Source organism: Colobus angolensis, unplaced genomic scaffold (genome assembly GCF_000951035.1).
Source record: "Colobus angolensis palliatus isolate OR3802 unplaced genomic scaffold, Cang.pa_1.0 Scaffold245, whole genome shotgun sequence".
Lineage (NCBI taxonomy): Eukaryota > Metazoa > Chordata > Mammalia > Primates > Cercopithecidae > Colobus > Colobus angolensis.
The window spans coordinates 2,100,948-2,125,522 of NW_012115655.1; the positions used below are offsets into that span (position 1 = coordinate 2,100,948).

Sequence of the window (24,575 nt, forward strand, 5' to 3'; positions counted from 1 at the left end):
GACACGTCCTATGCATCTGCACTGTACATTACTATGTTGTACAGGTCGCATACAGCTACTGAGTGCTTGAAATGTGACAGGATGGTCTTGATCTCCTGACCTCGTGATCCACCCGCCTCGGCCTCCCAAAATGCTGGGATTACAGGCGTGAGCCACTGCGCCCGGCCTTTTTTTTTTTGAGACAGAGTCTCACTCTGTTGCCCAGGCTAGTATGCAACACCGCGATCTCGGCTCACTGCAACCTCCACCTCCTGAGTTCAAGTGATTCTCCTGCCTCACCCTTCCGAGTAGCTAGGACTACAGGCGCCCACCACCACGCCTGGCTAATTTTTGTATTTTGAGTAGAGACAGGGTTACTAATTTTCAGTGGGTGAATCTGAATGAATTGGCTGAAAGGGTAATTATATTGTTTGAATTGCTAAGAATCCTCGACGAACTATTCATTTTAAATACATCTCACCACAACCACCCACCTCACCACAACCACTCACCTCACCACAACCACTCCTTCCACTCCCCACCCTCTTATGGGCAGCCAAGGAGCTTTATTTGGGGACCGTGCTCAGGAACACAGGCAGCGGGACTAAGGCCCACAGAGATGATTCCAGGCATTCAGGGCCCCATGGCCCTTGCAACAAACCAGCTTTGCTACCAGCCCTTCCCAGATGCAACTCCATCGCTGGATATCCAGGTCCCAAAGCCATTCCAGGATATCTCACTCCCTTCCCAGAGAACTGTTTGATACACGAAGAGTTTTACAAAATCCAAAATAATTTTATTCACATTTTCAGATTTTTGCTTCCACAAGGTGTTCAGGAAACATGCTAAGGCGACAGAATGTCTAGTTGGTCACGACATGCAACGCTGACCACTCAACTGATGACAGCAGTGACCACGCCCACCTGAGCTACCAGCCCCACAGCACAAAGGGGGTTTGCGGGAACACACCAAACCACACAGCAACCAGCAACCTGAGGTAGGTCTCTTTACAGTACAAAAACTTCTACGCCAGTGTGAGACACTGATTAGCAAGAGCTGCTTCAAGTTGCAGACTTTGGGGGGAGAGAGAGAGAGAGACTGTGCGACAACCGCGGTGAGAAAGGAAAACAGACCCACGGAATCCTGAGCCCTGCCACTGAACTGTGGAGGTGTGGGAAGAGGCAAATGAAAAAGTGCCACCTCAAAAAGCAGCAGTTGGCTCCAGGGCTTGGAACCAACAGGTCTTGGAGCTGGAGAGCTCTGTGCAGTGGCCAGCTGTAGGAACCTGAGGCAGTGGGACTCTCTGTGGATAGACTGATTCTTGTTTAGAAACAACAGCAAAAAGAAGAAGGCAGGAAAGAAACTCCCTGGCTTGGAGGAATGTCTCTGTGATTCCCATTCCCAATGGAGGGAGTGAAAAGGGGCCCGGGCTTCGCCCCGCTGCTCTCCTGACAGGAACAGTAAGTGACACCAGGACAGAAGGCAGGAGCCCTGAGAACTCACGGCGTTCTGCATGGTCTCCAGCTGCCCACCCCGCTCCACTCACCCCTGGAGTGGCCATGGGGAGGTGGCAGAGGGGGCTGTCGGAGGGCCCACTGTTGCCACACGTCTTCCTTCGGACACCCAGAAAACCTGGCACCGTGAAACCACCAGCTAGAGAAGAATGAAATGCTACCCTTCCTACAGTCTAATAGCAAAACCAGATCTCTAGTACAGCAAACTGTACAAAAATGATAGAAAGGAATATGCACTGTTATTAGCACAGTGCTTATTTTAATATAAAATAAACAGCTTACATTTTCACTGTAAATATAGGCTATGTACAGAATTATATATAGATATAGCTACATGTATAAAGCTTCATTATAGGCCTCTGATACAATTATAATAACGGTTCCCTGAACCTTTTAGAGTGCAATTAAGAACAAAAACTAAATTTTGTTTACATGAATATGTAATAAATACAATAATCAAAATATGACTCTCCCTAAAAGTGAAACACACAAGCCAATCCGGAACTGCTGTGCGAAAGATAAAATCGAGAAAGGCAAGGTTTCCGTAGGAGGACGCGATGAGGGGCCCGCCCCAGGCAGGGAATGGCAATGCTCTAAAGAAAAGAGACTTCGTCAACAGGGAGGAGTCAGCCCTTGACAGCGACCTTGTTCTCTGCAGCAGCAAACATGGCATAGAATCGGGAACTGTCGTTGGACAGAAGGACCGATGGGGTGTCAAACTCCACCACCTGCAAAAGAAGGAGACGCCGTCAGGACACAGCTCTGGGTCATGCAGGGTGATTCAGAGGATCCACTGCTCAGGAAGGGAGGGAAGTCCCAATGCCCCCTGAGGGTAGAATCTGGGGACAATTCAACAAGCCCTGAGTGCAACTCCCCCCTTATTTTTTTATTTTCAAGTATCCAGGGTGTAAGGGAAAGGACAGAGAAAACGACTTCCAGCATTTTTACAGTATGCGGTTTTGCCTAATAAAGTATTCTCATAGCAAAAAAAAAAAGAAAACGACTTCCAGACCTCCTTCACATAAATCCAAATTCCTTCAGCCTTGGGAGCGAAGGAACCAACCAACCAGGTCTATAAACTGCAGGAGGCTGGTGGCTCACACCTGTAATCTCATCACTTTGGGAGGCTGAGGCGGGCGGATCGCCTGAGGTCAGGAGTTCAAGACCAGCCTGGCTAACATGGTGAAACCCTGTCTCCACTAAATATTCAAAAATTATCCTGGCATGGTGGTGGGCGCCTATAATCCCAGCGACTTGGGAGGCTAAGGCAGGAGAATCACTTGAACGCAGGAGGTAGAGGTTGCAGTGAGCTGAGACTGCACCGCTGCACGCCAGTCTGGGCAACAGAGTGAGACTATCTCAAAAAAATAAAACAAAATAAAATAGAAAACAACAGGCTGGGTGCGGTGGCTCATGCCTGTAATCCCAGCACTTTGGGAGGTCGAGGCAGGTGCATCACCTGAGGTCAGGAGTTCGAGACCAGCCTGACCAACATGGTGAAACCCTCTCTCTAGTAAAAATACAAAAATCAGCTGGGTGTGGTGGCAGGCACCTGTAATCCCAGCTACTGGGGAGTCTGAGGCAGGAGAATTGCTTGAACCTGGGAGGCGGAGGTTGCAGTGAGCAGAGATCGTGCCATTGCACTCAAGCCTGGGCAACAAGAGCGAAACTCAGTCTCAAAAATAAATAAATAAATAAATAAAATAAAATAAAATAAACTGCAGGGGAGAGAAGTTGCAGCTGAAGTCAAGGGCACACCAGACAAATGTCATTTTGTTATACAAGCTGATCTAATCCTGTAGAGGGAAAAGGAAGAGCTCAAAATGTCTAGTTGTCAGGGAAAAAAAAGGAAGTCAGGGAGTGACTTAGTCAAGTGGCCATTCCTATGATGGACATCTATGCAGCCACGGAAAATCACGTGGCAGCAGAACCCTGAATGATATGCTGGCAGAACCCACCTCCTGTGGCAGAGGCTGGAATGCATATACCCAACTATCTCAGCCTCCCCCGCCACAGGACAAAGGCATGGAACATAACGTTGGTTAAGGAGATGTAAGAGGAAGTCTCCTTGGTGCTTCTAGGAGAGGGTGTCCTGCCCAGTGGACACGCCACGAGCAGAACATGAATGTGTCCTTTCTTTGGACACATGTCCTTCCTTTGGTTGGGTACTTGAGCAGGCATCCTGTACCAGCAGGGGAAGGTGAGTACTGGTTGAGAGTGATGCAGAGCCCCACACTGCTGGGCTGCACAAAAACCAACTGTCCGCCCTCCCGTTTGCCATGTGGGATAACAAAATCCTATCCTCCAAACCCCTTTTAGTCTGGTATTTTGTGTCTACGGCAGAGAGCATCCCATCTGTTGGAGTCTGTGTGTGCAGATGCATGAAAAACACAGGGTAAGTCAGTGTATTACAATGCTCATCTCTGGGGGCAAATGGCTTACCATCCTGTTTTTGCCTTTATGCTTTTTCGGTGTTTTTTTTTTTTTTTTTTAGGCTTTCCTAAAATTACAAGAAAATTTTAATTAGCAAGAAAAAAATTAAGAGAGAAGGATAGAGTCTCTCATAAAGAGTGAATCGGCTCCCCACTCCAAAACATCAAGCCAACTATAGAAAGAAAGGGATCTCAATTTGTGTCCTTAAGAAAGAATTTCTGGCTGGGCACGGTGGCTCAAGCCTGTAATCCCAGCACTTTGGGAGGCCGAGGTGGGTGGATCACCTGAGGTCAGGAGTTCAAGACCATCCCGGCCAACATGGTGAAACCCTGTCTCTACTAAAAATACAAAAATTAACCAAGCATGGTGGCACCTGCCTGTAATCCCAGCTGCTCGGGAGACTGAGGCAGGAGGATCACTTGAACCCTGGAGGCGGAGGCTGCAGTGAGTCGAGATTGCATCACTATACTCCAGCCTGGGCGACAGAGCAAGACTCTGGCTCAAAAAAAAGAATTTCCCAGAAGATGTTCTTGGTCCCATCTATTATACCTTACTAGGCTCTATTTTAATACTTATGTACAAAGTAGTAGCTCAATATATCTTATGTATGACAGAATCTCAGTAAACACTTAGTTTAAGGCAAACAAAGATAGTCACAAAAAACACTAGTGTGAAAATAATTTCAAGATGAGGAGAAAAATCCTTAGCCCCCAAGTTCTCTCAATTCAGCTTTGAAGCCCAGGCTGAACCTGCCCTGTTTAACACTTTTCTCAATATTTCTCCACAATTTAGACAGTGTGCTGGCAGTGGGGTTGCTGGCCTGAGTCCTGTCCCATCTCCTCCACTTCCTTTCTTAAAATCCCACCAATTTTTATTGTTTCCTTTTTTTTTTTTTTTGGAGATGGTCTCACTCTGTCACCCAGGCTGCAGTGCAGTGGCACTATCTCAAATCACTGCAATCTCCGCTGCCTCCCAGGGTTAAATGATCCTTCCACCTCAAATTCCTTAGTAGCTGGGATTACAGGTGTGTGCCACCATGCCTGGCTAATTTTTTGTATTTTTGGTAGAGACAGGGTTTCGCCATGTTGCCCAGGCTGCTCTCGAACACCTGAGCTCAGGCAATCTGTCCACCTCGGCCTCCCAAACTGCTGGGATTACAGGCATGAGCCACCACACCCGGCCTACTCCACTTCCTATGGACTTTCCTGAGACTTTGTCTCCCCATCTGTAAAGTAGAATTCACGCTATGTCTCTCTCTAGGTTGTTGTGATGACTGATTGAATTTTGAGAGATTATATGTAAAGCACTAAGCACAGTGCCTGATACACAGTAAACATTCAATAGAAGTAGCCATTATAGTAGCTGTTGTTGTGGTAGCTTCTACAATAGAAGACATGTTACCCATTATAAATGGCTTGCTATTTCCTCCAAATTATTAATTTACTTTTATCCTAGGGGCACACAAAGGAGGTATTTGTCTAACATAAATGTACTTAACATCACTTGTGCAAAGAACTGTAGTGCTAAACACTGCTGGGCCCTAAAGATGAACGAGCAGTGACTCTGCCCTCAGAGAGCGTTCAGGGAGTTTTCTAGGGAGACAGGGCATTGCACAATTCCTATCAGCTGAGGCAGAAGAGCTACAAGAGAGGTACAGATACAGCCTAGGGCAGCTGAGGCAGCCAGGGGGGTTCATGGAGGCTTTGGCATCTGGGCCATGTCATTCTTCAGGGACAGGCAAGTTGTGAGCAGGTGGATATGGGGGAGAGAAGGGCAAAGGGCCTTTTAGGTAGATGGAACTGTCTGAGTAAAGACAAATAAAAAGCTTGGAGAATGCAAGATGTCCATAGCCAATGGTGCCTGTAAGGGAAGAGTGGAAAATGAAGAAGGCAAGGCTAGGGCCAGGCTGTGGGAACGCCTGAAACAACAGGGTAAGAAGTTTGGCGCCGCTACGTGATGGCAAAAAAGCAAACATGTGCTGGCTGGTCTCAATAGGCCTCTGTGGGGGTGATCATTGTGTATGTGAATGAGTCACTGACTATCTATACTCTCTGGCCCAAGTATGCCAGGGGTGATCATTGTGGATGTGAATGAGTCACTGAGTACATGTACCAGGGATAATTGTGTATGCGAATGAGTCACTAAGTATCTATACTCTCTGGCCCAAGTATGCCAGGGGTGATCATTGTGGATGTGAATGAGTCACTGAGTACATGTACCAGGGATAATTGTGTATGCGAATGAGTCACTAAGTATCTATACTCTCTGGCCCAAGTATGCCAGGGGTGATCCTTGCGGATGTGAATGAGTCACTAAGTACATGTACTCTCTGACTTAAGTCAAAGTGTCCCTACTCACAAGCAACAAAAGGACAAACAGTAAAGTAAAATGAGAACCCCATCAGAGTGTGCCTGAGTAATCTTGTGATTAGGAGGCTGCATCCTTCCCAATAGCAACTAAATAGAGTTGCTGCAAGTGCTTATCTGAATGCCCAGAACGCTACAAAGATGGCAATCAGTCCATCCCTGCCAGGAGCCAGGTTCCTCCCAGATATGCCAAGCCAAAGTCCCTGAAGGACTCGGTACCTGTCCCTGGGCCAGCACCATAATCCTATCGGAGCCTAGAACCGTGTGCAGGCGATGGGCAATGGTCAGCATGGTACAGTCTGCAAATGCTTCTCTGATGGTCTCTTGAATCAGTAAGTCTGTCTCTGTGTCCATGGCAGCTGTGGCTTCATCTAAAATCAGAATCTGCCAGAGAAGCAGAGGAGAAGAAACTCGATTAAATTCCTAAAACATTCTGGTTAATCTAGATTTTACTAAAATGTATTTGATTATTAAGTTTTATATCATCTACTGTTTTTTTCTAAGTAAGCACACATATATGTAAAAATATCCTTTTACTTAGAAGTGATACAACTTCAAAACCATGTTTGCCTTGATTTCCATAACAGCATATTTGTATAATACTGATCTAGGCTGGGCTCACGCCTGTAATCCCAGCACTTTGGGAGGCTGAGGCAGGCAGATCACGAGGTCAAGAGATCGAGACCATCCTGGCCAGTATGGTGAAACCCTGTCTCTACTAAAAATACAAAAATTAGCCAGGTGTGGTGGCGTGCACCTGTAGTCCCAGTTACTCGGGAGGCGGAGGCAAGATAATCGCTTGAATCCAGGAGGTGGAGGTTGCAGTGAGCCAAGATCACACCACTGCACTCCAGCCTGGGCAACAGAGCAAGACTCTGTCTCGAAAACCAAACCAAACCAAACCAAACAAAACTAATCAAATACTTGCCCCTACATGCTCTGTGACAGTGAGTATGTGCAATTAATCCTTTTTTTCCCCTTGAATCCAGTATGGCTGGTAACATTAATCTTTCTGGACCTTCCTTTTCCTGTTTGTAAATGAAGGGGTTGGATTTGATGACCTTAAAGTCTCTTGCAGTTTTAAAATCTATATTGGCTGGGCTCGGTGGCTCATGCCTGTAATCCCAGCACTTTGGGAGGCCAACACAGGCGGGTCATGCGGTCAGGAGTTCAAGACCAGCCTGGTCAACATGGTGAAACCCCGTCTCTACTAAAAATACAAAAATTAGTCTGGCATGGTGGCGGGTGCCTGTAATCCCAGCTACTCAAGAGGCTGAGGCAGAAAAATCGCTTGAACCCAGGAGGTGGAGGTTGTAGTGAGCCGAGATTGTGCCACTGCACTCCAGTCTGGGGACAAAGCAAGACTCCGTCTCAAAAAAAAAAAAAAAAAACTTCTATGTCTATGGTTTGCAGTCGTACAAAACTACTCAATGGCCAGAAACAAAAGGCAGTCTTGGATGAAGTTAAAAACAAAGCAACCCGTTCTCCCTCCCCAAAACCTGATATACCCAGAACCAATATACCCAAACTCGATATACCCAAACCGATATACCCCCAAACCGACACACCCGAACCCAACACACCAGAACCCGACCCTGACATACCCAAACCCGACATACTCGAACCTGATATACCCAAACTGTGTCAGGGTTAGAGTTCTCACTGGCCATGCTCTTAGAAAGTGCCAACAGGGTTCACAGCCAGGAATACCTTTGGACCCCACTGCGTCAGGGAAAGGCTGCACTAAAACATTCCCATTCTCTGCTGCCGCCCCTTTCCTGCCAACCACGAACTGCCTTACCTTACAGTGGCGGAGCAGGGCTCTTGCTATGCACAAAAGCTGCCGTTCCCCCACTGAGAAGTTATCCCCATTCTCCATCACTTCAGATTCAAGTTTCAGAGGTAGCTGAGCAATCTAGGGAAAAGGAAAGTAGAGATCAGAGGGGTAAGAAACTAAGCTGAATTTCCTGAAAATCCAAGGACAACAAGAAATTATTCTGAAACAGATGAAAGAACTATTAACCAAGAACCTGCCTCATCTGGAACGAAGGTGCAGGTGTACTGATCATGCGCACTAGGACCCACTTCCAAGGCAGTCCATGATTCCAGCAGACTATTCTGTTAGCTTTATACCATTAAAACATCCCAGAAATTCCAATGATTTCATGTCCCCAAAATCCAGTCAGATAGTGGGCCTTAAGTTTTGGTTCTGAAAATACGGTCATGCAATAGGAAATAGAGTAAGGAAAAGTATTCTCCTTTTGAAGTCCAAAGCTGTAGGCCCGTGACTGTGAAACATTTTTTGTAAGCTGCAGAACTTACTCTTCAAATGAGAGGAATCCCGGTAGAGGAAAGGAAAAAACAGAGCTCATCTACTAATAGCTGAATTAGGGCATGGGATCCTGGGCCTGACTCAACCCAGGCACACCAGAGACCTCACCCCAGGCCAGGGGTATCAATCTGTACACTACAGCTGCTCGTGCGGGCCTACTGAGTTATCCCAAAAGGTCTGTGGTCCTTATGCATACTGTGTGCTTTCTGCAGACTCAATACGTTATGTATCTTTTTTTTTTTTGAGACAGAGTTTTGCTCTTGTTGCCCAGGCTGGAGTGCAGTGGTGCGATCTCAGCTCACTGAAACCTCTGCCTCCTGGGTTCAAGCGATTCTCCTGTCTCAGCCTCTTGAGTAGCTGGGATTACAGGTGCATACCACCACACCCAGCTAATTTTTGTATTTTTAGTAGAGACAGGGTTTCATCATATTGGTCAGGATGGTCTCGAACTCCTGACCTCAGATGATCCACCTGCCTCGGCCTCCCAAAGTGCTGGGATTACAGGTGTGAGCCACTGCAGCTGGCCACGTTATGTATCTTTTGCATACATGTGGATGCTTCAAAGTATATTACACTGTCATGACTAATAAAACAAATTAAAAGCATCACTTAATTCTAAGTAGTTGTCATTACTATCTTCAATCAATGGATAGTACAAGGCCAAAATGACCGTGGGCAGTGTGGGAGGTGGGACTGGGAGAGATCAGTTTTTCCCAGCTGTCTGGAAGACTTAGAGAACCCTGCCACGAAGCCTTCGTCCACAGGCATCCTGGCGGCACAGCCAGACCAGACAGGGTGTGGCAATGGCACCACTGTGCTTCCACCCTCACCATCCCAGCACAGCTCCCCCAGGCTCTTCACTTACACATTCTTTCATGTGTGTCCTCTCCAGGGCATCCCAAATCTGGTCTTCAGTGTACTGGTTGAAGGGGTCCAAATTTGATCTAGGGAGAAACACAGGAATTTCTCAGTGGTCCCGCTCTGAAGCGACCTACTGGCAAAGGCTGTCTGTGGAAGATGTTTAACACACATGCACAGGGAGAGAAGACTCCAAACCCTGACGATCACAGACGACTCATTCCCCAACCAGCCAGATGGGAGCTCTGACTGCACACTGGGCCACCTCCTCATCTCCATAAAACTTGATTTATTCTTTTATTATTTTTACTATGTAAATAGCACTAGTTATAGAACAATTTATAAATGCAAATATCGGCAAATATCCTTCTAGATTTTTTCCTGTGCATGTATTTGTTAAAATACATCTTTCAGGTGGGTGCGATGGCTCGTGCTTGTAATCCCAGCACTTTGGGAGGCCAAGGCAGGTGGATTACTAGAGGTCAGGAGTTCAAGACCAGCCTGGCCAACATGGTGAAACCCTGTCTCTACTAAAAGTACAAAAATTAGCCAGGCGTGATGGTGGGTGCCTGTAATCCCAGCTACTCGGGAGGCTGAGGCAGGAGAATTGCTTTAACCTGGGAGGCAGAGGTTGCAGTGAGCTGAGATCACACCACTGCACTCCAGCCTGGGCGACAGAATGAGACTCCATCTCAATAAATAAAATAAATGAATAGAATAGAATAGAATAGAATAAAATAAAATACATCTCTCCGTACATACAAACTTAGAAAAGTTTCTTTCTCTTGGTCTACCGGGTTCACAGCCCTGTCATTGAGCATGGGGCTCCAGGACAGCTGGCCTGACCAGGAAAAGAAACTGATCCAGTAGAAGGGTGGAGGAAGAAGGAGAGAGAGAATAAAGGACAAGTCAAGAAAAAGGCAATTTCCTGGCACAGAAGACCAGTTTGGGGGCCATTTTTGCTTACTGTGCCAACAGTATCTACCTCAAGGAAATCAGAGGCGATACCAAAAGAACGAGACTAGATTTTTTTTTTTTTTTTTTTAGTCTCTGTAACCCAGACTGGAGTGCAGTGATATAATCTCGGTTCATTGCAACGTCTTCCTCTTGAGATCCAGCTATCCTCCCACCTAAGCCTCTTGAGTAGCTGGGACTACAGGCGCACGCCATGTAATTTTTGTATTTTTTTGTAGAGATGGGGTTCTGCTATGCTGCCCAGGCTGGTCTCAAATTCCAGCGCTCAAGCTCAAGTGATTAGCCTACCTTGGCCTCCCAAAATGCTGGGATTACAGGCATGAGCCACTGTGCCCGGCCAGGACTAGAAATGTTTAGGACAGGAGAAAATTATCTTTGCCACTGAGGATGAGGGTGGAGAGCTGGTGGTGGAACAGGTATTTGGTGGAAAACTGGGATGTTACAGTAATTGTGGATGTCTTGTCTTGATCTACACATAACATTTAGAGGTCTAATAATCTGAAAAGTATTAAGAATAATTTGCTTTGCTCATAAAATTATGCCTGGCATGTGGGAAACAGGAAAATCTCTGGGAGAAACATGGACTTTTGCTCTATGCCACACACCTGTCTCCATACCTGGGGTTACTAATTACAGGCATGCAAATACAATCACGTCATTATCACAGAACTCTGCTGAGAGGGGGAGAGCAGGCCGGCACTGCCTCATTTCTGCTTTTTGGGCGTCTCTCGATCTCCTGGGAGATTCTGACCCGCCCTGCTCTCCGGTGCCTCTTACCCTTTGCACAGCATTTTTGCCGCGTGGAACATGCTCGCTTCTCACTAGCCCTGGCCTAGGAAGTGTTGTTTAATACTGTACAGTTTAATGGGTTGAACTGTGTCTCCCCAAAAGACACCTAAGTACCTAAGAATGTGACCTTATTTGGAAATAGGGTAATTTGCAGATGTAATTAGTTGAGATGAGGTCATACCACAGTAATAGAGAAGGGTGGGCCCTTAATCTCATATGACTGGTCCTGATGAGAGACGGCCATGTGAAGGCAGAGAAACACTGGGAGGGCATCATGTGACAATGGAGGCAGAGGCCAGAGGGTGCATCCGCAAGCCAAGGAATGCCAAAGATGGCCTTAACTACCAGAAGCTGGAAGAGGCAAGGAAGGGCTACAGGTTTCACTGGCAGCATGGCCCAACTGACCCTTGGATTTTAGACTTCCAGCTCCTGGAACTGTGAGATAGTAAATTTCTGTTGTTTGAAACCATCTAGTTTGTCGCTTAAACTGTTTGTGACAGCCCCAGGAAACAAATACAGCGAGTAAGTCCATCAGATGCCGCTGGATCAAACAGCAGACATGGAGTCCCCCGTCATCCACAAGGGAATGCTTCAGGGAGCCCTGGTAGATGCCTCAAACCACAAATAGTACTGAACTCTATAAATGCCAAGTCTTTTTTCCCTATATATACATACCTATGATAAAGTTTAATTTATAAATTAGGCACAGTAAGAGATTAACAATAATTAAATCAAACAATTGTAACAATATGCTGTAATGAACATGATTTGACTGTGGTCTCTCACAAAATATAGTATGTAATATATTTGGACCCTGGTTGCTCATGGGTAACTGAAACTGCAGAAAGTGAAACCACAGAGAAGCAGGAACTGCTGTACACAAAAGTGCAGTCTCCTGCCCACTGAGTAGCCGGCCCTATCAGATTTTCTATGGGTGAATATGACAACAGGCATAACATTCTTATTTTTTGAGCCAGAGTCTTGCTCTATCACCCAGGCGCGAGTGCAGTAGCATCTCAGCTCACTGCAACCTCTGCCCCACCCCCCACGTTCAAGCAATTTTTGTGCCTCAGCCTCCTAAGTAGCAGGGACTACAGGTGTGCGCCACCACACCTGGCTAACTTTTGTATTTTTTGGTAGACACAGTTTCCCCATGTTGGCCAGGCTGGTCTCGAACTCCAGATCTCAGGTGATCCATCCGCCTTGGCTTCCCAAAGTGTTGGGATTACAGGTGTGAGCCATTGTGCCCAGCCCAGGCTTAACATTCAATTCACCCAGGTCCATCACACCAGCTGAAGGAGCTTCAGACCACTAAACAATGGGTTCCAGATAGAAAAGGAATGTTTGCATACACTCATAGGTGGTACACAGTAAGGCAGACCAGACCCACCTCAACAGGGAGCTTAATCAGGAATGGAAAAATATCTTCCCTCATTAGAGAAGCCAGATGGTCCTGGGTCTGACCCACAGACAGAAATGAAAGCAAAGTTATGCATCCACTTAATCAAACGGTTTCAGTTAAGTGATTGGATAGAAAAGTGTCTGAACATAAGGGCAGTTATTTTTAACAATCAGAACCCCTGGAGTCCTATCTTGCCAAAAGTACATTTTCATCTTTGGTTCTTTATATTTTATTTTTAGCAATAGTCAACACTGACCACTGCTAAATGAAGCCAAGAATATCTCCCAAAGTGTGAGACAATACAGCAATTCACCCTGGATATAGCAGAAAACACTGTATTAAACCACGCTGCCCTGTCATCTGTGCTGGGTGCTTCTAGCAGCCTCAGTCTTCACAGCAGGAGATTTTGGGACTCACATACCTTCTTCTATCAGGAAGCTAAAGGAAACCTTATTTTGAGGTATGCAGAAATATGGACTGATTGTGGCTTTTAGTTGTTAAGATTCAGATTAGGTGAAAAAAGTTAAGAGCAAAAGCAGAGCAAATAAAAAAGACTAGAGAGAACGGCATAGATTGGGTGACTTTCTTTTTTCGTTTTTGAGATGAGGAAGGCAGATGAGACTTTGAAGATGCTGGGAAAAGAAATGTAACTAAAGGTCAAGATCCATAAAGAGGCGAGTCTAACTGTTTTTTGGAGAGATGGAATATCAAGGTTGTGGTTAATAGTGGGGTCGTGACACATGCTTCAGGAGGCAACGCAGTGAGTGTAGTGAGTAGAGCCAGCCAGCCAGCCTGGGTTCAAATCCTAGCTCTACCACTTTTAGCTGTGTGTCTTTGGGCAAATTTACTCTCACTCTCTGGATTTCAGTTTCATCATCTATATAAAACAGGCATAAAGGCCAAGGGCGGTGTCTCATGCCTATAATCCCAGCACTTTGGGAGGCAGAGGTGGGAGAATCTCTCGAGCTCAGGAGTTTAAGACTAGCCTGGGCAACACAGTGAAACCTCACTATTTGGTAAAATAAAATATGCATAACAATGGTGTCTGTCTCATGAAGTTTCGAGCATTTGTTAAATACAATTAAGACGGTTATGACAGGTGGGACACGGTGGCTCATGGCTAATCCCAGCACTTTGGAAGGCCAAGGTGGGCAGATCACCTGAGGTCAGGAGTTCAAGACCAGACTGGCCAACAATGTGAAACCCCATCTCTACTAAAAATACAGAAATTAGCCAGGCGTGGTGGTGGGTGCCTGTAATCCCAGCTACTGGGGAGGCTGAGGCAGGAGAACTGCTTGAACCTGGGAGGTGGAGGCTGCAGTGAGCAGAGATCATGTCACTGCACTCCAACCCGGGTGACAAAGTGAGACACTGCCTCAAAAAAAAAAAAAAAAAAAAATTAATGAGCAGATTAAAAGGAGAGAGCACCTGAAGAAGAAGAAATGCGAACACTGTTTCTTGCTAATGAATGGGCACCAGGCAGAAGTGCTCCGGGTAGACAAGGTACCCATCACTCACAGGGGACCAAGACTCAAGAGAGACCAGAGTGACAGCTGGGGACAGCTCATCGTCAGCCTAGCCAGGCTCCAGACAGTCCCCAGGATGAAAAACACTCCAGCTGCTGGGGACAGGACAGAGGCCAGGGCTGGGTTTCCTGGGTCCAGGAAGCACAGGGAGCTCTGGGAGAAGGTGGGGAAAGCTAGGGCCATGAGACAGAGGCCAGCAAAAGTGTTTTAAGGCCTGGATGAAAAGGGGCCTCTCTTCTTGGAGCCAATCATGAGGGCAAAACAACAGAGATCTGCAGAAACACAGGCTGGAGAGCTCAAGCCCACACAGGCAGATAAGGGGAGGGCTGGGATGCAGGTACTAGAATGGATCAACATTCTGGCTAATCTAGGAAGGGGTGTGGTCCCACATGATCTGGCCTATGATTTAGATTAATTATATTTGTACACAGAACAACTCAGAAATTTATCTCTTGTGACTTTCTGAGTTTTGTTGGTTTGATTTTGGTTTTACCTTGCTTTTCCTCTAAGAGTTCCTTTCAAGTTTTAATTGTTTGCAGGTATCTCAAGAAGAGGTACCCACCCTCAATACTGGCTAATGGTGGTGGAGGTGCAGTTTCCAGATTCAGAGTCTCTAGGAGGTAGCTGAGGAAACAGCTCATGTATCCTGCCTTTGCCTTGGGAAACTCATCATAGGCTTTCTATCTTCTAAGAAAAGCAAAAGAATACCGGCCGGGTGTGGTGGTTCACGCCTGTAATTCCAGCACTTTGGGAGGCTGATGTGGGCAGATCACCTGAGGTCAGGAGTTCGAGACCAGCCTGGCCAACATGGTGAAACCCCGTCTCTACTAGCTGGGCATGGTGGCCTGTGCCTTTGGTCCCAGCGACTCAGGAGGCTGAGGCACACAAATCACTTGAACCCAGGAGGCAGAGGTTGTAGTGAGCTGAAACTCCAGCCTGGGCGACAGAGAGAGACTCTGTCTCAAAAACAAAAGAATACCAAGAGCTGAACATTTTCTGGGATCCATAAGAAACCTGACAGGATAAAAGGAAACCTTAGGGGATAAAGGACAAGTCTGGCATTTAATTTTTCCTCAGTGTCTACTACTGACTAAAAAGCCAGAATTAGAGCTGGCAGAAAATTTAACTGAAACGATTTTCTCACTTTGCACAGCTGACTTCCTAAGCTGCACTCTAAGCTCAGTAGCTACAAACCCAGGACAGCAGTGTACCAACTACTGAGTTAGCCACAAAGCAGCCAACATTTTTTCTCTGGAGATAAATGGTTCCAATTCCACTAAAGCTACAGGTCTATGATGTTCTACCCACACCAGCTGCACGTGCCCACAGTCAATTCTTTTTCTTTAAACATTTTATATTATTTTAAAAAGCAGAGATGCTATCTCACTATGTTGCCCAGGCTGGTCTCAAACTCCTGAGCTTAAGTGATCCTCCCGCCTCGGCCTCCCAAAGTGCTAGGATTATAGGCATGAGCCACTGCGCCCGGCATCATGGTCAATTCTTAACCACTAACTCTAGAAGCCCCCAATTCACAAACCCAAATGAAATGCTATAAAATTTTTAAATTAAAACTGAGGCTTATTGGTGGCAGCATTTTCTCAAATTTAACATGCTTTATTTCTTAATTCTCTTCCAAATGATGATTAAAAAAAAATAGTTCTTATGGCCAAAGGCAAATATCGTAAGGCCAATTTTTTTTTTCAAGGTGTTCCTGTGGCATTTAAAAATAGAGAGATTTATGGTAAAAGCCAATTAGGCAACATTTTCCTTATTTATTTATTTATTTAGAGACGGAGTCTCACTCTTGTTACCCAGGCTGGAGTGCAATGGCGCGATCTCAGCTTAATACAACCTCCGCCTCCCGGGTTCAAGCGATTCTCCTGTCTCAGCCTCCCAAGTAGCTGGGATTACAGGCATGTGCCACCATGCCTGGATAATTCTGTATTTTTAGTAGAGAGGGGTTTCTCCATGTTGGTCAGGATGGTCTCAAATTCCCGACCTCAGGTGATCCACCCGCCTTAGCCTCCCAAAGTGCTGGGATTACAGGCACGAGCCACCACACCTGGCCAATAAATTCTACTTTTCTTCTGATATCGCTTGTCTGACCTTATTACCTTAATACCCAAAGAGAATGGTTTATCATCAACCACAGATACAGTGCATGCTGTCCAGATTCAACTACAGAAATACCAAAGTAAACATACCCTAGGGTGTTGACTCTACACAAACACAGGTGAGAATTCTGCTGATATACTACTATGGACTACAGATTTGTGTGCCCCTAGAATTAAATTGTTGAAACACTGACCCCAATGTGATGGTATCTGGAGGTGGGGCTGTAAGGAGGGATTTAGATGAGATCACGGTTTAGATGAGATCATGAGGGTGGGGCCTCAAGAAGAGGAGACACAAGAGCTCTCCTTTCCGAGGGCACATACCACAGGCACACACCGAGGAAAGGCCGCGTGAGGACAGAACAAGATAGCCATCTGCAAACCAGGAACAGGGGCTTCAGCAGACACCCATCCCAGCCTTCCCAGCCTCCAGAACTGAGAGAAATAAATTTCTGTTGTTTAAGCCACCCAGTCTATGGTATGTTGTTATATACAGCAGCCTGAGCAGACTAAGGTATCTACCAAAGTTCCTTGAGTTCAAATGCCATTTCCAAAGGTGGAGGGGATAGTTTTAAAACAAGTCTGAACACTGCCTATGATTATTTGAAATCAGGTTGGTACCAATTTTTCTGAAAACGGCTAAAAATTACTTTTAGAATGATTTTTTAATAGGGACACAAATGATGGAAATCCACTGTTTTTAGGAGGGAGAAGCTTAAGGGTAAAGGTAGGATCAGGTAAGCTTAGGAAAGATAATGTGATGCTTTCTCCTTGGTCTGTTTTAATAGGCCAAGAAAGGGATTTTATCTCTGGCATCTCAGCAGATTTCAGAAAGCGACATAATTCCAGAGTATCAAAGAAGACACTAGAAAACGAAATAACACGAGGAGTAATAACGCCTGAAAGCCACCATTGGAACTGGAACTTTTGGCCGGGTACAGTGGCTCACGCCTGTAATCTCAGCACTTTGGGAGGCCGAGGCGGATGGATCACTTGAGGTCAGGAGTTCAAGACCAGCCTGGCCAACATGGTGAAACCTCATCTCTACTAAAAATACAAAAATTAGCTGGGCATGGGGGAGGGCGCCTGTAATCCAAGCTACTCGGGAGGCTGTGGCAGGAGAAATCACTTGAACCCAGGAGGCGAAGGTTGCCCTGAGCCAAGATCGTGCCACTGCACTTCAGCTTGGGCGACAGAGTGAGACTCCAACTCAAAAAAAAAAAACAAAAACTGCCACTTTTAGTGCACCTAAGAGAGACGACAGAATGGAGTGGGAGGCAGGGGAGGATGATGTTGTTGAGGCTGATGACAGCAGCCACCATTTGCCGAATGCTTACCATTTGCCAAATGCTTACCATTTGCCAGGCCCTGTGCTTATATAATGTACATGAACTTACTCAACCTTCACAGCAACAGATCTTTAAAGCATCCTCATCTTATGGGTGAGGAAACAGGCACAAGAATGGTTAAATAACTTGTCCGAAGTCACGGAGCAGAGCTCTGAGCCTAGATCTCTCTGGCCTCTTCAGCACTGTGCTGCAGGCCTCCCTGCCCCCTTTAGTCAACCAAGTGGCGTGTGCAGTGGGGCTGCCTCTCCCTTCTGCACCAGCAAGCACATGGTGTAGTGGGAAAAGCACCAGACTAGAGATGGCGAACTCATGGTCCCAGGGTGTGGTGCCAGCATCGTGTGGTCCCACGTGCCCACCCAGCCTCTAAGCTAAGTCCTGACCTGACAGTGCCACTAAACAGCACCGGCTCTTGAGGAATGATGGAGAGTTTGCTTCGGAGGTCGGCAAGGCCAATATCACTGATTCTCACTCCATCAATCTTGATGCAGCCTCCAGATAACTCCACCAGACGGAAGAGGGCCATCCCCAGCGAGGACTTCCCTGATGAGTCAGAAGACATGCGAGAGAGGAGCTGTTAGCAAATTCTGTGAGGACAATGCTGGTTTAGCCTCAGGGCAATGCCAACTGTTTTTCTATTTCTATTCAGTTGTTATTTCAACTGATTAACTGAGATAATGTATAAAATGATAGAAAAAAGTGATTAACTTTCCTAAGATACAAGGCAGACACCTTCAAATTACACAGCTTCAGCCTGAGAAGGAGGGGAAGGGACCATTCCATTTTCACTTTTTTTGAGATGGAGTCTCGCTCTGTTGCCCAGACTGGAGTGCAGTGGCACGATCTCGGCTCACTGCAACCTCCGCCTCCTAGGTTCAAGTGATTCTTCTGCCTCAGCCTCTCGAGTAGGTGGCACTACAGGCGCGTGCCACTACACCCAAATAATTTTTGTATTTTTAGTAGAGATGGGGTTTCATCATATTGGCCAGGTTGGTCTCAAACTCCTGACCTCATGATCCGCCCACCTCGGCCTGCCAAAGTGCTGGGATTACAGGCAAGAGCGACTGCGCCTGGCCAACCATTCCATTTTCATGAAAGTAAAATGGAAAAATGCCTCCTGGTTACCTTAGGAACAGGTGCACAGAGCTGAATGCTTCTTAGGCAAAGTCAGGAGAACAGAGATCTTACAGCAAGCAGTTGAGGGGCAAACCAGAGGACAAGATGACTTTTCTCTCCCTATCCCCTCAATACAGCTGAGAGAGAGACTAAGACAAGGCCTCTTGTTGCCACGGCAGCAGCTGGGGAATGGAAGAAGTTCCAGGGATAAACAAACACGCACGGGAAGGAGGTTTTGCCTCGACTCAATGAGTGGCTGTCAATGGCTCTACTGTGACAGGAAACTATGGCAGAGAACAAGTTTGGGGGACCAGTGTTATTACAGTGGTCAGCAGAACCGGTTAACCGAACCTTCATTCGAAAAGTTTTACATAAGTAATATGAGACGACATCATCAATCTCCCATAATCTTACTTCTATCATTTTGGGCACACTTCCTTTCAGTCTTTCCTCAGAGTTGAGATCGTATCAGAAATGCAATATTGTAATTGCTTTTTTCACTTAACACTGTACTGGACAGGCACGGTGGCTCACGCCACCCAGCACTTTGGGAGGCTGAGGCGGGCAGATCACCTGAGGTCAGGAGTTCGAGACCAGCCTGGCCAACATGGCGAAACCCTATCTCTACTATAAATACAAAAATTAGCCAGGCGTGGTGGCAGGTGCCTGTAATCCCAGCTACTCAGGAAGCTGAGGCAGGAGAATCGCTTGAACCTGGGAGGTGGAGGTCACAGTGAGCCGAGATCACATCATTGCACTCCAGCCTGGGCAACAGAATGAGACTCTGTTTCAAACAAAACAAAACAAAACAAAAGCATTGTATAACAGGCAGTCAACCATTTTAAAAAACATTTTCAAGATACAATTTTAGTGGTTGCAATATTCTATCATGTGGACATATTCTTGATCAATCAGCCCTCTTAGGGCGAACATTTAGTTTATGTAAAACTTATAATAACGTTGTGTCCTATATCTTAGTGCTGAAACTTTACTGCTACCTCAGACGATTTCCTTGGGAAAGAATCTTAGAACTGAAACTACTATGTCAAAGGATATAAACATTTAAAAGGTGCTCTCTCTATAGTGCCAAAAAGAAAATAAGTTTGCCATAGTCCTGTCTACCTTTCTGCAACTTGGTTCCATGGTTTAGATTTAGAACTACAGTGTTTTAGCTGTTGAATCATTTTCCTTGGCTGAACGCCTGGTTCTTGACCCTCCTACCCTTCTTTTGCCTCCATGTCATAAAAGACCTCTCATGAGGGCCTCATCGAGATCACCATGATGCTGTCTCTTCAGCACTCACGGAGGGCACAAACAGCCCACCTTGCCCCAGTGTCTACAGCCACAACCCCACTGTCGGGATCTGTCCCCTGAGCATACTTCTGTCTTACAGCCTAATGGGAACCTGAAAACACCCATAAAACTTGGAAGAAGTAACGCCCAGGAACTTGGAAAAAGCTGTATTAGGAGAGTATATTAGGACCCATCTTCCTAATGCAACAATCTCCACATCCTTCTACCAGAAACAAGCTAGGAAACCTGGTTTGTCTAGCAGCATAGTTCTTCTCCTAGAAATGAATGACTCCAGGCCGGTGGGCACAGTGGTTCACTGTAATCCCAGCACTTTGGGAGGCCAAGGTGGGTGGATCACTTGAGGCCAGGAGTTTGAGACCAGCCTGGCAAACATGGCAAAACCTGGTCTCTACTTTAAAAAAAAAAAAAAAATTAGCTGGGCATGGTGGCATGTGCCTGTAATCCCAGCTACTCCACAGCCGAGATCACACCACTGCACTCTAGCCTGGGCGACAGAGCGAGACTCTGTCTCTCAAAAAAAAAATAAAAAAGAAAAGAAAAAGAAATGAATGACTCTGTTCAGAGTTGGGGGACTCAGTTCCTGGCCCCTTTCCCAGATAGAAGAAGGGGAGGGAGACACCCCCTCTGGGCCAAGGCAGTGCTTTAAGAGCTAAGCTAAGGGAGCCAGGTGCAGTGGCTTATGCCTGTAATCCCAGCACTTTGGGAGGCCAAGGCGGGTGGATCACCTGAGTCAGGAGTTTGAGACCAGCCTGGCCAGCATAGTGAAACCCCATCTCTACTAAAAATACAAAAAATTAGCTGGATGTGGTGGTGGGCACCTGTAATCCCAGCTACTAGGGAGGCTGAGGCAGGGGAATCACTTGAACCCAGGAGGCAGAGGTTGCAGTGAGCCAAGATCACGCCACTGCACTCCAGCCTGGGCAACAAGACAAGGGTGAAACTCTGTCTCTAAATAAATAAATAATTAAAAAAAAAAAATCTAAGCCAAGGAAGGAATGGTGCTCGAAGCAATGGTTCAAGTTGTTCCACTTCAACAAAAGGTACGTAGATTTGGACCACCTGGACTGGAAGACTTTAGAGTCCTCTGAATCTGACCATCTTTGCATTGATGGAATGTGCCGGTAAGAAAGGCAGTGAAGTCCTTGACTGACATGAATGACCACAGAAGAGTTTCCAAGTTTCCCGTGAAACCTGGAAGAAGCTCTGTTAAGACAGAGTGTAAATCAGGCTTTTTTTTGAGATGGAGTTTCACTCTTGTTGCCCAGGCTGGAGGGCAGTGGTGCAATGTCGGCTCACTGCAACCTCCACCTCCCAGGTTCAAGAGATTCTCCTGCTTCAGCCTCCCGAGTAGCTGGAATTACAGATGTCCACCACCACGCCCGGCTAACTTTTTGTATGTTTAGTAGAGATGGGGTTTCGTCATGTTGGCCAGGTTGGTCTTAAACTCCTGACCTCAGGTGATCCACCCACCTTGGCCTCCCAGAGTGCTAGGATTACAGGTGTGAACCACCATGCCCGGCTGCTATGTTCTTTTCCTTGTTTATTTCTCTTCTGTCACTAACTACTGTTTAATGAAGCTGTGGTGCCTGTTTTGCCTGTCTCACCTGTGTTAAAGGGAAATCATAACAAGGGACATCGGTCAGCTTTCAGGGGAGCCGTGTACCTCTGGGGACCAATGCAGCAGAGGGGCTCAAGGCAGAGAACAGTAAAAAGGCTTGGGGACAGCCACCCTGCTTGGCTGAAGATTCCCTTCCAGCATGAAAGACCTGGAGCAAAGTCTTGTTTTGACATGAAGTCATTCCCTCAAACAGAGAGGAGGAAATGGCCTTTTTCTTTTCTTCCTTAGAAAGTTCTTTAAAATAAATTGGCCAGAAAAGATAATAGCGTTTTTCTTTCTTTTCTTTTCTTTTTTTTTAATGGCAAGGTAAAAAGCTAGAAGAGTTTTGATGCCAAAGAAGCATACAGCCTAGAAAGTTAATGAAAACTGAATCAAAGACCTCTTATACAAGGATAAAAAGGCAGTAAAAGAAGATAAGTTCAATCTTTGAAATGCGATTCAGGAATGAAAGTGAGAAAAAAGGGGCCAGGTGTGATGGCTCACCCCTGTAATCCCAGCACTTTGGGAGGCCAAGGCAGGTGGATCACGAGGTCAGGAGATCGAGACCATCCTGGCCAACATGGTGAAACCCCATCTCTACTAAAAATACAAAAAATTAGCTGGCGTGCCTGTAGTCCCAGCTACTCGAGAGGCTGAGACAGGAGAATTGCTTGAACCTGGGAGGTGGAGGTTGCAGTGAGCCGAGATCGCTCCACTGCACTCCAGCCTGGCGACAGAGTGAGACTTCGTCTCAAAAAACAGAAGTAAATCACTCAAGTCCTGACCCTAGAAATCTAAAGGATCTACAGTTACGCATTTCTTTTCCTTTTTTTTGAGATGGAGTCTCGCTCTGTCATCCAGGCTGGAGTGTAGTGGCATGATCTCGGCTCACTGCAACCTCTGCATCCCGGGTTCAAGCAATCTCCTACCTCAGCCTCTTGAGTGGTTGGGACTACAGGCATGCGCCACCACACCTGGCTAATTTTGGACTTTTAGTAGAGACAGGGTTTCACCATGTTGTTCTGGCTAGTGTTGAACTCCTCAGGTGATCCACCCGCCTCGCCCTTCCAAAGTGTTGGGATTACAGGCATGAGCCACTGCACCTGGCCTACTGATAGTTTTAAAAGGAGACCATGAAACAGCATGTGTCAATGACCTCATTTTTGTAAACCTACATATTACTAGAGGAAGCCTAACAAGATAGCTACCAAAATGTTATAGTGCTTCTCTCTGGGTGACAGAGTTGTGGGTGCTGCTCCTCTTTCGTACTTGGCTGTGTGCCCCAGTGTTTTGCATTGAGAATGTGCACATTTATGACTGGGAACAGCACTCAATGTTAACAAAGCGGGGTCAACAATAAACCTAGAAAATTGGTTTCGGTAAGGGGCTGAGACACTAATCGCTTATCAAACAAACAAGGATCTGGTTTAAAGGGATGAAAGTGGTATTTCATAAACTGCTACGTTCCAATGGATTCAAAGAAGGCTTTGCACATCCTTACCGGATCCTGTCCGCCCCACAATGCCAATCTTCTCTTTAGGTTTGATCGTGAAGGACACTTTCTTCAGGACGAGAGGGAGGTTTTCTCGGTACCTCATCTCTGCATTCTCGAAGGTCACCTCTCCCTCCTGGGGCCAGTCAGGGGAGGGAGCCTTGTTCTTAATTCTGGCAGGTGCTTCCAAGGAGAGAGTCTGGGGAGACAGAAGTGGCCGGTTCAGACTGACCACAGATTCTTGGGAAGCTGCAGGCTTTGTCAGAGAAATAAAACCAGGAGAACCATATAGTAGCCACACCGAGGTAGCTGCCACCCTGTCACCTTGCTAGGAAAGAATCCCTTGGCAGTAAATGCTTATTATCACTAAACCAGACAGAGACAGAGCACAATGGCTACTAAGTGTTATGGCTACTAGCAGCAGCCTGGGGCGGGAAGTGGTGTTTGGACTACCTTTTGTCTCAAGGAATTCTTCCACAAAGCTGCCTTGGGGGCCAAGGGAAAACTGACACAGGCAGACACGAGGCCTTCCATCACTCCACCATAGCAGTTTTTACTGAAATTCTTTGAGATAGGATTCTACCATTTGATAATCATTGGCTTAAATCCGATGGAAGAAAACTCATATTTACTGAACATCTAATTGGATCCTGGCATTCTGGCACATCTTGGTCAATCCAGGAGACACAGACTCTAATTCTAATTTTGCCACTGTGTGACCTGGACAGATCACCACTTCTTCTGCATCTTAGTTTCTTATGCAAATTGTGGAGACTGGATTAGATGATCTTGAGAATCTATTCCAGCTCAAAATGCTGTGATATAACTGCTTGGGTAATTTTTGTCATCAACAATCATATTTCATGATCTTTTAAAACTCTCTGGCAATTGTCCATGGAGTATATAGCCTTATGCGGGAAGTAAGGGCCAAAGACTGTAGCACTCTGGGGGCTTAAGCCTGAAGTCCAAAACTCCAAGCTCGAAGGACTCTGTGTTGGGACAGTCAGTGGGAGAGCAGGCCTCTGAAATGTGACCGGTTTCAGCAGAGTCCACTTTGTACCACCACTGACCGTAATCCTGACCTCTCCAGCATGAGGCTCTCACCAACCATAACATTTAACTCAAACACTGCACATATGTACACACGGGTCATCTACATATCAGGACAGTGTGCAAAGAGGCTAATTTCTAAATATTAAAGAAGAGCTATTACTAGATACACTGGGCAGCCACCTGCCATCCTTTCTGAGAATAAGAAAGTTACTCATTTGTAAGCTTAAGAAATATTCCACCACTAAGGAGGTTCACTGTCAAAGCAAATCAGTGAAACACATCTCTATTAGAAAATCCAGTTTACATACACTCAGTTCCCAAGTGAAAGAGAAATTTTTCAGGCCGGACACTATGGCTCCTGTCTATAAT

At 46.2% G+C, this 24,575-nt stretch overlaps 1 protein-coding gene across 2 annotated transcripts in view; it reads right to left on the reverse strand.

Annotated features, from left to right (window-relative positions):
- Positions 1–753: 753 nt before the first annotated feature.
- Positions 754–24,575, reverse strand: part of ABCC5 (ATP-binding cassette, sub-family C (CFTR/MRP), member 5) — a 97,115-nt gene continuing 73,293 nt past the window's right edge. For both annotated transcript variants that reach the window (XM_011945810.1, XM_011945811.1), the window contains exons 25-30: positions 23,163–23,352; positions 18,018–18,177; positions 9,490–9,568; positions 8,094–8,207; positions 6,512–6,676; positions 754–2,221 (exon numbers count right to left, since the gene is read on the reverse strand). In XM_011945810.1, the coding sequence (XP_011801200.1) occupies positions 2,120–2,221; positions 6,512–6,676; positions 8,094–8,207; positions 9,490–9,568; positions 18,018–18,177; positions 23,163–23,352 (810 nt within the window). In that variant the 3' untranslated portion in view covers positions 754–2,119. The remainder of the gene's footprint in view (positions 2,222–6,511; positions 6,677–8,093; positions 8,208–9,489; positions 9,569–18,017; positions 18,178–23,162; positions 23,353–24,575) is intronic.